At 37.2% G+C, this 12,457-nt stretch overlaps 1 protein-coding gene across 2 annotated transcripts in view; it reads left to right on the plus strand.

The window, feature by feature from the left end:
* NAA30 (N-alpha-acetyltransferase 30, NatC catalytic subunit) overlaps nucleotides 1-12,457 on the plus strand; it is a 32,591-nt gene that overhangs the window by 2,433 nt on the left and 17,701 nt on the right. For both annotated transcript variants that reach the window (XM_047767435.1, XM_047767436.1), the window contains exons 3-4: nucleotides 4,024-4,147; nucleotides 6,654-6,709. In XM_047767435.1, coding sequence (XP_047623391.1) covers nucleotides 4,024-4,147; nucleotides 6,654-6,709 — 180 coding nt within the window. The remainder of the gene's footprint in view (nucleotides 1-4,023; nucleotides 4,148-6,653; nucleotides 6,710-12,457) is intronic.

A 12,457-nucleotide genomic window follows, 5' to 3' on the forward strand; every position in this document is an offset into this window, starting at 1 on the left:
CTTACAGGATTCTAACCATTTCATCAAAATAGAAAACCTAAGACATGATCTGTGTTTGTGAATGTGGGAACATGACTTCTTTATATCACTATTATAAATCATATCAAATGCCATTGTAAATCTAAACATTGTAGACTGACTTATGTTACCCACAAAAGCATACAATTTAGTCACACTTTAAATCGAAATAGTGTATGTATTTCTGTTAATTATAGAAAATAGTTTTGTATATATGATAGTCAACTTTTGAGTTCTGCTGTTACCTAGATCTCTCTCAACTTGTCTGCCATTTTAGACTCTGATAAAACCAAATATTAATATACTATAGTTTTTATTTTACATAGGTTCCTTTTAATTCACCAGCTGATTTTAACTTTATCCAATAAGAGCCAGTATAACATTAAATTCTGATTATCTAGAAATTGTGATATTTATAAGTGGTTAACTTATAAGATTTATATGAATCTAGAGATATTGAATATAAAACTATTGTTGAACAATCAGGCCTTTTAAAACTGGGGTCTTTATATTGGCATTTTAAAAATATGAGTTTCTTATGAGAACTAATTTAAAATAAATATATGTTTATTTCAAATCACATTTTAGGACTAAGGGATCCTAGCAATAATCTAATTCAACTTCTTTTTATTTAAATTAAGCACCAGGGTAACTTAAAATGTTTAAATCTTTAGATATTTATTGTCCAGAGATGTAAAGCTAGAACCCAGGTCTCCTGGCTTCTCATTAGGGAAACAACTCCGATCTTGAAAAATGGCATACCCTTGACTCATTCAGCTAAGATCATTGTGTCACCAAGTTATGCTTCATCAAGGGACAGTTGTCCTTACAACTCATCAATCTCAAGAGATTAGAAATCTCCAGAATGTTCCTGGTTTCATGAGTAACCTGCAGTGGATCACATGGAATGTGTGAGATTGAACCATAGAAAATTGCCAATACTTGACCATATTTGACTAACAGAAATGACAGTTTCTAATGATTCTTCCTAACAACTGTAACAGATGTGAAAGTACAGTACTATACAAATAGGAGGCACTGTCAGTTACTCAGTACTTTAATTTATCTCTGCCTCTTTTGAGTTTCTGGCATTTTCAGTTGTCGGTGCCTTTTTGTACTTTTAAAACTTATTACCAATGACATACTATAATACTTCCATTTATTTGTTCTCAATTTAACTTCACAGCTTCCTCTGTCTTCCTATTTGTAGACAACTTAAATTTTTCAAATTTTATAGATTGACAAAAATTTGGCCTTGTAGAGTTAAATTTTAATCTTGCCTGGAATTTTTCAGTTTCCTTCCTTGAAAAAACACATTTTAATACCACGAGTTCCAAATGTATGTGCAGAAGCTTTTATTTGGAAAAATTGACATGTAGTTTAGTGATTCTTATAAGTATATTCATCAGCAGTCTATCATGAAGAAATATAGCATTGGCTTTCCTCACTACCAACATCTTGCTAATAATAGTGTATTGTATATTGGGCTTTTATTTATTATTTAAAAAAATTTTTTTTGCTCTTTAGGGCTGCACCCATGGCACATGGAAGTTCCCAGGCTAGGGGTCAAATCAGAGCTACAGCTGCTGGCCTACACCACAGCCACGTGGGATCCGAGCCGCATCTCTGACACACATTATAGCTCATGGCAACACCGGATCCCCAACCCACTGAGCGAGGCCAGGAGTCAAACCTGCATCCTCATGGACACTAGTTGAACTCGTTTCCACTGAGCCACAACGGTAACTCCCTGGGCTTTTATTTTTAAATGATGTGTAAAACTTGATTTTCGCTCCTGTAGATTCTTGATTAGTAAGAAATCAGTCTAGTCCAGGAGTGAACTAATATGATTATTTGGCTTGTTTATTCTTTTCTTGGTCAAAGGACAAAGAAGATTTGTTTGAAATGCCTATCCAATTTGATAGTATTGTCCAGTTGTATTGTGTCTAGTGGATTTAATTTTTTTCTCCTTTGGATAATTTATTAACTGAAATATGGCTGTCCTACAGTTCTGTGTCATAGATTTATATGGATTTCTATTTTCCCTAGCTTATGAGATCAGGTTGAAAAAAACTTTTTTTTTTCTTTTTATGGCCACACCTGTGGCACATAGAAGTTGCCAGGCTAGAGATCAAATCTGAGCTCCAGCTACAAGCCCATGCCACAACAACACTGGATCCGAGTCGCATTTGTGGCCTGTGCCGCAGCTTGTGACAATGCTGGATCCTTAACTCAGGGATCGAACTTGTAACCTCATGGGCACTGTGTTGGGTTATTAACCTGCTGAACCACAGTGGGAACTCCCTGAAAATTTTTTTAATGTACCACTTCATCTCTGATATATGCATACACACACATGTATTTGAAATAAGTTCAGAAAATACTGTCAGAGTTGTTTAAGCAGGCAACTTTTGTATACTATTTCAGGTCTTAATATAGAAAGAAATAGTTTTCAAAAGAATTTTGGAAAAGCCAGATGGGTATGAATAAAAATAGAAATGTGTGTTCTCTTGTGTCACAGTGGGTTTAAGGATCCAGCGTTGTCACTGCAGTGGCTTGGGCTGATGCTGTGGCACAGGTTTCATCCCTGGCTCAGAAACTTTCACATGCTGTAGCCATGGCCAAAAAAAAAAAGAAAAAGAAAATGACAGTTTTAGAGGTTTGTTGCCCCCAAATAATTTTGGATTCTGTTGAAATAATGAATTAGTGTAGATTTTTGAATTTTATTTCCCTTCAAAAGGATTTTTCTGACCTAGTTTAGGTTTGTGTGAAATGGATTAGAATTATTCTTGCCTAAAGATTTTTCCATAGTTGAATAAATGCTTTTAAATCAATTTACAGAATGATGAACTTTAAAAAGTAATTGTAACAAATTCAAGATAAAATACGTTAAATATAAATTGGGCTTTGCTTATTGATTTTTTTTAAAACGCATTCCTAGTTTTTGTTGTTAAAATAGTGTCTTCTGAAAAGTTAGTTCTATTAAGAATAATTTGAAGTTTTAATAATTTTTAATGATGGCTCTTTACAACAAACAATTATTTCTCTCTGACACATTATTTAACAATTGGAACTATTGCCCTATTTATATTTACCAGAATGAAGTATTGCTGGAACTTGTCAGTGATAGAACTTTTGAAAAACAAGTTTTTAATGGTGATACTGAAAATTGTAATGAAAATTGAGGCTGATTAGCTCTAATTTAATATGTAATTTTTAGCTCTGGAAGGCTGTACATTTTTATTAAGCTAGAAAGCTGTAAAAATTATGTTAAAGCTTTTGCTTTAATATGAAGTTTGATTTTGAGTTCTAGGTATTCTATGAGCTTTATGGCAATGACTCACACTGTCAGGAGAGTCCTAAAAATGAGACCATTGTATATCTAGTCTTTGTAGTCCTTCAGTAACAAAAACTCCTTAGGTAGGATCTTAGGAATACCTTGAAAAAAATCTTTTTTTTCTGAAAATCTCTTACATTTTTTTCTTCCTGATTAAAATCTAACTCTACCGTGTAGTATAAATACTTTATCCTATAGCTGGCTTTCCCTAAAACTTTATTATAATTAAATATAAATTTATAGTACTCTGTTGATAGCTTTAGCACTGTTTTATCATATCTAATGAAAAGACTTTTTCTTAAATTATTTTCACATGTTTTCCCTTTCCCAAATCTTAAACATGTAAGTCTTTATTACAGCTAATTATAAGCACTTCTTATAAAATACTTGAATGTTTACTATGTGGAAATTTTGCTTTTTTTCCCCCAAGGCTTTGATAATGAGCATAACAAATTCATGGCCTAAAGAATGTTGAAAGATTGTAAAACTGGAACATTTGAAGGAGTTCTGGGATTAGACTTCTGAAACTTAAATGACTGCTCTCTTGCTAAAATTCTCATTTCTTCCTGCCTCAAAACCCCTGAGCAGCGGTTGGTTGCTGTTTCCCTCCGTAATTGTGCAGTACCTGATGGCAATGTATTCTTTGTAACTGTCTGTTTATTTTTAAGGCCATGGTAGGGGAGGAGTGTGTAGGTGCCATCGTTTGCAAGTTGGATATGCACAAAAAGATGTTCCGCAGAGGTTATATAGCCATGTTAGCCGTGGATTCCAAATACAGGAGAAATGGCATTGGTAAGAAAAGTATTATGTCACAAAAAGAATGCCTGTTATTTTCATTTTTGTTTTTTTGAAACAAAAGACTTAAATGTGAATAATATGTAGAAATGAGCATGAAACTAAGGGAAGATAATTGTTTTTATTTCCAAAATATTTTCAAAATCATCTTACAATGAATTATTTCCTTTATTAATGTTCAATTAGGAGATGCCGTTGTGGTTCAGTGAGTTAAGAACCTGAGTAGGAGTTCCGCTCATCCAACTAGAAACCATGAGGTTTTGGGTTCGATCCCTGGCCTCGCTCAGTGGGTTAAGGATCTGGTGTTGCTATGAGCTGTGGTGTAGGTCGCAAACTTGGCTTGGATCTGGAGTTGCTATGGCTCTGGCATAGGCTGGCAGCTATAGCTCTGATTAGACCCCTAGTCTGGGAACTTCCATATGTCGTGGGTGCAGTTCTAAAAAGACGAAAGACAGAAAAAAAAAGAACCTGTCTAGTGTCCATGAAGATGCGGGTTCAATCCCTGGTCTCGCCCACTGGGTTAAGGATCTGGCATTGCCACAAGCTTAAGCATAGGCGGAAAATGTGGCTCGGATCTGTGGGCTGTGGTATAGGTTGCCGACTCGATCAGGATCCAGTGTGGCTGTGGCATGGGCAGGCAGCTGCAGCTCCGATTCGACCCCTAGCCTGGAAACTTCCATATGCTGCAGGTGCAACCCTAAAAAAAAAATACTAAAATAAAATTTTTAAAAACGTTTCATTATTTGAGAGATGTCTTTTTAACAGTTAGTAGATGATCAGTTTTCACCTCCAAACATTTTTTTTTGTCACATCCAAAATGCTTTGTATTATGCTAAGTTCTGCAGTTTTTAGTAGCATATTTAGGGCACTTGATCATAGCCCTCAAGCAGTTATCTGTACTTGGGTTAAATGGTTCTCAGTGAAGGCAAAGTTATGGAGAAATTGTTACCATTATTTGGTGTACTTGTCATCAAACATTATATTAGCAATTAGGGAGAACCAGGAGAATGAAGAATTATTTCTTACTACTATTCCCAAATTCATGTCTTTCCTGGTATGTTCTTATACTCATGGTTTATAATGGTCTTTAGAATCATCTAAGTGGTTTAAAAACAAATGCTTAGGCCCCTCCCCTTGAGAATCTTGTTTGTCCTGTTAGAAGTAGGGCTGAAGTATCGCCAGGTGACTATGATGTAAGCCTGGTTAAGAGCCACTGTCCTCTTATCTAGGACCTACTGGCTCTTTGTTCAAGGTGGAGGATCAGGTAGACAAGCATTTGTCTGAGCATGACAGATTCTGAAATGTACTGAAGCTGAGTGAGTATTCATGAAAGAAGATTTGATGCCTGTATCAGTATTTAATTACTAGCAGTTTTATAACTTGTAGGTTTTGTTTTGTGTGTGTGTGTGTGGTCTTTTTATGGCCGCACCCATGGCATATGGAAGTTTCCAGGCTAGGGGTTGAATTGGAGCTGTAGCCACTGGTCTACACTATAGCTGCAGCAATTTGGGATCCTAGCCGGTCTGTGACTTACACCACAGCTCAAGGCAATGCCAGATCCTTAATCCACTGAGTGAGGTCAGGGATGGAACCCGAGTCCTCATGGTTACTAATTGGGTTTGTTAACCACTGAACCACGACTCCCTGTAGTTGTTTTTTAAAACTATGAGTGTTAATGTCCAACTTAAGCCTGTTTCATACCAAGACATTATGAGAAATCATCATAGATAGGTCCACTTAATTAGGTTTAGTCAACTTTTCTTACAGTATTACAGTTTGCCACTAAGATTTTTAATGAATTTGGCCTGTTGTATAAGCCAGGTTTGAGTCTTTGATGTAGTTAAAAGAGCTGATTAGGACTCAGGGCAAATGGTAGCCAGATTAGCCTACTTCAGAGGGCAGAAACCAGTGCCTTAAAAGATTGCATCCTGGCCCTCAGACATGTTTTGTATGGCCCATGTAACGCGTGCTGGTTGTATACATGGTTTTAAAATTAAGAGATTTCTTATAAAATTTGAATTTCTTCTCTTAACGTCAGATTTGGATATAGACACACTACTAACATCATTTGGGAGTGCTGGACCTTAGTGTGCCCAGGCTTACTAAAAGGTTTGTAGGAACTAAGCCAGTGTCCTGGGCCCACTCTGGGTCCCAGCAATTCTGATGTGATTTTTGGCAAGCTTGGCTCAAAAGTCATGTACTACATTCCGAGTTCCTGGCATGCTCTGGCCATATCTTGCCTTTTGGAACAAAATAGCATGTACACCTGAGAAAAGGATGAATCAGGAGCTAGATCTTTCAAGAGGAAACTTACATTGCTATGGAAGGTTCTATTAGTCTTTCAGTTTAAAGTTTTCCCCATTTAACTTGAGATAATCTGTGTATCTGCATTCAAAATAGAACTTAGCATTTGATGTTTCTTTGCTTATGAATATTATAATTTAGGCATCTTTGAGAAACTAATTACATTTTTACTTCATTAATACGCAGCTCTATATTCTAGGTACTAACTTGGTTAAGAAAGCTATATATGCCATGGTTGAAGGAGACTGTGATGAGGTAAGTCTAAATGTTTAAGACCTTTTTTCCTGGACAGTATTCTACTAGGCATTTTTATAAATATCCCATAATAAATTGTACTGCATATTTCATTGCAAACTATACTATGCAAATGTAACATGTTGAAAATTACATTCCATTTAAAAACATGAATTTTGACCTAGAACAAATTTTAATATGCAAATGGGAGCTAAAATTTGTTCTGTGTCAAAATATAAAGATAGTTTTAGATATTTGCAGTAAATAACTGGGATTTAGAGTTCTGATTTATTATCAGTTAAATCATTTGAGGTAGCGCTTATTACAGACCTTATTGTAATTTACTTGGATATTGACCTTGATTTCTCTCTAGTACTTTTTTTATTTTTTTAATATGTGGGCTGTCAGCCCATTTGAAGAACATTTCACATTTAAAAAAAAATCAGCATTAAATAGTAAGGCTAGAGGGGGGAAGACAACCACTTTTTAAAGGTAGAGCTATCTGTATATTAACATAAAAGCATCTCTCTCCAGCTGGTTTGTAAGGTCTGATGGCAGGTATAATTTCTTTGTATCCTGCAGCACTGTGCTTTGCACATGGTTGATGCTCAGTAAGTAATAGTGGTGGTTGGGAATGTTAAGAATGTTACTGTTATGTAGTGTGGAAGGAAATTAATATAAACTAGGGAAGATCATCTTTAATATAACAGTGGTGACTAAGAAGGAACAGAGTTGTATTGTGCTAGTAATTTTGTGAGCAGTACAACTAACAATTGCCTTTATTACTGGAGGGCAAATGTGCTTTAGAGAGTTCAAAACACTTGAAAATAGGCAGTTTTTTCCTCAACAGGTGGATCTCAATAAGTATCTTGTTTTGGTTACTTTTTTTTAAGTAGGTTTTTTTTGGTATGAAATTTATACACAATTGTTAGCCATTATATATTTGTTTATATTTTGGGGTACAGAGTCCCTTCTTTTACCATCTTCACACATTTCAACTCTTTCTTTCAACTTACAGCTACTATTAAATTTTTGCTTCCTCCCATTTTCTTTTTTCTTTTTTTTGGTCTTTTTAGGGCTGCACCCGAGGCATATGGAGGTTCCCAGGCTAGGGGTCAAATTGGAGCTGTAGCTGCCAGCTTACACCATAGCCACAACAACACGGGATCTGAGCCGTGTCTTCGACCTACACCACAGCTCATAGCAACGCCGGATCCTTAACCCACTGAGTAAGCCCAGGGATTGAACCTGAGTCCTCATGGATACTAGTCGGGTTTGTTAACTGCTGAGCGGGAACTCCATCCCACTTTCTAAGCACATTTGAATGCAACTATTTACACATAGTCTTCTATACAAATGATATCACAATTATTATTTTGCATTAACTACTTTTTCCACTTAGCAGTATCTCATGAGCACGATTCCTTGTTAGAATAGAGATGTATTGTAGGGTACTCTCATGCTCCTTACTCACATTTGTAGTTTGTATTCTGACAGATCACACTAAATGGTGGTTGTATGAGAAGGACTATAGACACATTGGACAGCACAAGGAAGTCATCCCGGGATTTAAGGATATTTAATTTTACTCCAAATAAGACAATTCACATATAGTTAAGGATCTCACATTCACAGCTTTTAGTTTCAAAAAGTAAAAGGTGCAGTGAACCTAACTATATCATTGGTAATGAAAATTTAAGTATAAAATTGTGAGTGTACATTAGAATGGCTTAGCAGTTAACGAACCAAACTAGTATCCATGAGGACACCAGTTCAGTCCCTGACCTCACTAAGTAAGGATCCGTCGTTTTCACGAGCTGTGGTGTAGGTCAAAGACGAGGCTCGGATCCCAAGTTCCTGTGGATATGGCGTAGCCCGGTAGGTACAGCTCCGATTCGACCCCTAGCCTGGGAACCTCCATATGCTGTGAGTGCGGCTCTCAAAAAGACCGAAAAAAAAAAAAATGAGTATACATTTGATCATTAGTGTAAATTTGGACCATACCCATATTGGCTTAGCTAATCAAGAAGAGAAGTCAGACTTTACAAAAGTTGCTCAACAATTTGGAGAACTCTTTGGGATGATAAAATCATGTGATTTTTCTTGTTGTTTGTTTTGTTTTGGCTGCACCCACTGACATGTGGAAGATTCCTCGCTGGGGATCAAACCCACACCACAGTTGTGACCTGCCCCACAGGTTGATAACACCAAATCCTTAACCACAAGGGAACTTCTGATGAGACCATGTTTTGATCCTCTACTGAACAGAGTAGTTCTCAGTGAACAGCGATGTTAATGAGGAAAGAGTACTATGTTCCTATTGTTAAGCCTTTTCTTTGTTGTCCTAGTTACTACCTGTGAGACAGGTAGTGTACTTTACCCATAACTGATCAAATGTTTAAATAGTATTGGTTTTCCTTTGAAAGTTCTGAGGAATGATACAGAGATTTTGGTTATATTGTTATAGTCTCAAGATTAAGTCTCAATAAGTGATACATCTTATGGTGGAAATACTCTTCACCGTGGGCCTAAAATTCTTTTTTTATTTTGCCTAAAATTCTTTTTTCTTTTTTTTTCTTTCTTTTTTTTTTTTTAATGGCTGCACCTGTGGAAATTCCCCGGCTAGGGGTCAAATTGGAGCTGCAGCTTCGGGCCTATGCCACAGCCACGCTGGGTCCTAGCCACATCTGTGATCTGTGCTGAAGCTTGTGTCAATGGCTGGATCCTTAACTTACTGAGTGAGGCCCAGGATTGAATCTGCCTCCTCATAGATGTTATGTTGGGCTTTTTTGTTTGTTCGTTTTGGTTTGTTTTTGTCTTTTGTCTTTTTGGTGCCACACCCACGGCATATGGAGGTTCCCAGGCTAGGGGTCCTATTGGTGCTGTAGCTGCCAGCCTACGCCAGAGCCACAGCAATGCCAGATCCGAGCCGTGTCTGTGACCTACACCACAGTTCATGGCAAGGCTGGATTCTTAACCCACTGAATGAGGCCAGGGATTGAACCTGCAACCTCATCGTTCCTAGTCAGATTTGTTTCCACTGAGCCATGACAGGAACTCCTGTGTTGGGTTCTTTACCTGCTGAACCACAAAGAGAAGTCTGTAAAATTCTCATTCCAATTTTTCTTACTTTTGAAGCAATGAGTTTTATTCAGTTGTAGAATGAAATGGGAACAGTTCCATGAACTTATTTCTGTTGTATGGTTTTATTTTTTATTTATTTTGTTTGTTTGTTTTGTCTTTTCTAGGGCCAAACGCTTGGCACATGGAGGTTCCCAGGCTAGGGGTTGAATTGAGCTGCAGCTGCTGGCCTACACCAGAGCCACAGCAACAGCAACGTGGGATCCGAGCCGCGTCTGCGATCTACACCACAGCTTACGGCAATGCCGGATCCTTAACCCACTGAGCGAGGCTAGGGATCGAACCTGCAACCTCATGGTTCCTAGTCGGGTTCTTTAACCACTGAGCCATTGATGGGAACTCCAGTTGTATGATTTTAAATGGGTTGTTTCTTCCCTGCCTCTTTGAATAGCTCTCCCTCTGGATTAGGGAACTCCTCAGTGATTTAAAAAATTAGTTGTCTGGTCATGTTGTTCAGGTAAAGAATTTGCCGTAGGAAGGGACAGAGCTCTTGTTTACTTAAACTTTTCTATCCCCTTTCCCTTCTCATTTTTGATGGTAGTGTGTTTATTTCTACTTACTTATACATTACCATTTCATCCCATTTGGTTTGGTTTCTTCACCCTCCACTCCAGTGTAACTACTTTATATTTGCTAGATCCAATAGCTTCTTGGTCTTCCTTTGCTTATTAAAGTACCTCTCAGTCTATATGACTCAATTCAGATATTAACAGCTCCTTTTAAGTTTTCCTGGACAGAATCAATTGCACCTTCTGTAGTTTTCTTTTTTTTTTTTTTTTTTTTCTTTTTTTTTTAAAGGTCACACCTGCAGCATATGGAAGTTCCCTGACTGAGGGTTGAATTGGAGCTCCAGCTGTGGGCCTACACCACAGCCACAGCAACACTGGATCGTAGCTGCATCTGTGATCTACACTGAAGCTTGTGGCAATGCCAGATCCTTAACTTACTGAGCAAGGCCGGGGATCAAACCCACATCCTCATGGATACTAGTCAGGTTCTTAACCTGCTGAGCCATGATGGGAACACCTCCTTTTCTTGACCTCCCTTTTTTGTAGTACTTTTAGTTCTTAAATTTAGAGTTTGTGCCTTAGCCACTGAGAGCAGAGATATCTTTTCTTGTTTACTGCTGTATTCTTAGTACTTAGTTTAGCATTTGTGATAAGAGTACATAGTTCATTAATATTGGTTGAATGATTGGTTATGTTCTTTCAGCGTCTTATCTGTTCCCTTTTTTGGGAGCGGCGGTGCACTTCTAAATTTTGATTTGTCTAATTGTTAGCTTGTCTTTCTAAGCCTTCACAGAGTTGCTTTCTAGGAACAGCAAACTTTTTTTTTTTTTCTATATAAAAGAATGTACCTGCATGGTTAACCAAGTTTTTAAAATATCTTTCAGTAAAAAACAATTATATATAAAAATAGTCTCAGAGTTCCTGCTATGATGCAGCAGGTTAAGGATCTGGCATTGTCTCTGTGGTGGTGTGGGTTTGATCCCTGGCCTGGCACAGTGGGTTAAGGATCCAGTGTTGCTGCAGCTGTGGTATAGGTCGCTGCTTGTGGATCAAATTCAATCCCTAGCCTGGGAACTTCTATATACCAAAATAAATAAAATAACCAACTTGTGATTTTACTTTCATTAAGTTAAGCCAACCTCCCTTTCTTTTAAATTGTCAAGAAATTTTGACAAATCATCAGAAAGACATTGAAGAAGGGTTTTAAATTACATTTTCCACGACTTAGGTTATGCTGCTGCTTTTTTATTCTTACAGAGGTATTTTTAAATCTATGAGCCTGTTAAGAAAGATATATTTGGAAATCTCTATTAAGCTTTACCTTGCACATCTAGTCAGGTTTTACTTTCTTTTTTTTTTTCCTTTTTTTTTTGTCTTTTTAGGTCTGTACCCTTGGCATATGGAAGTTCCCAGGCTAGGGGTCAAATTGGAGCTGTAGCTGCCAGCCTACGCCCCAGCCACAGCAACATGGGATCCAAGCTGCTCCTGCGACCTACACCACAGCTCATGGAAATCCCCGGGTCCTTAACCCACTGAGTGAGGCCAGGGGTCAAACTGACATCCTCATGGATACTAGTTGGGTTCTTAATCCACTGAGCCACGTTGGAGCTCCTACCACTTGTTTTAAAATAAATTCAGAGTAAATTAAACCAAGGTTAGTAATCACAGAGTTAAACTGCAGATCATTCTTTTGTCCAAATAATAATGATACTACTCTTCTGGCCTAATATTTTCATTTTGCTTTACTATGGCTTTCGTAACTTTTTATATCAGAATTAGACATGTTTAAACAGTGTGTTAAAGATCGTTTTTTCATTTTCTGTGTATTTGGAGCTGACTAAAAAGTTTTAGCATCAAAAAAATGGGTAGATTCATTACTTCATGAGTAAAAAATGCATTTCCTATATTGCTAATCTGGCTTGAGTTTGATTACACTTCTATATGCTCTGGCTGCCGTGTATTTAGTGGCTACTAGAACAAGCTTCTTGAGCTTGGGTTTTACATTAGGCGAAATAATAAGAAAAATACAAGTAGTATGAATGAGTTTTCTTGTGTACCTAAAACAATGACCCCACATGGTGGCGATTTACTTTTATGTACAGAGTAAAATGGAATTATT

The sequence above is a fragment of the Phacochoerus africanus genome, chromosome 2 (genome assembly GCF_016906955.1).
Source record: "Phacochoerus africanus isolate WHEZ1 chromosome 2, ROS_Pafr_v1, whole genome shotgun sequence".
In the NCBI taxonomy this organism is placed as follows: Eukaryota; Metazoa; Chordata; class Mammalia; order Artiodactyla; family Suidae; genus Phacochoerus; species Phacochoerus africanus.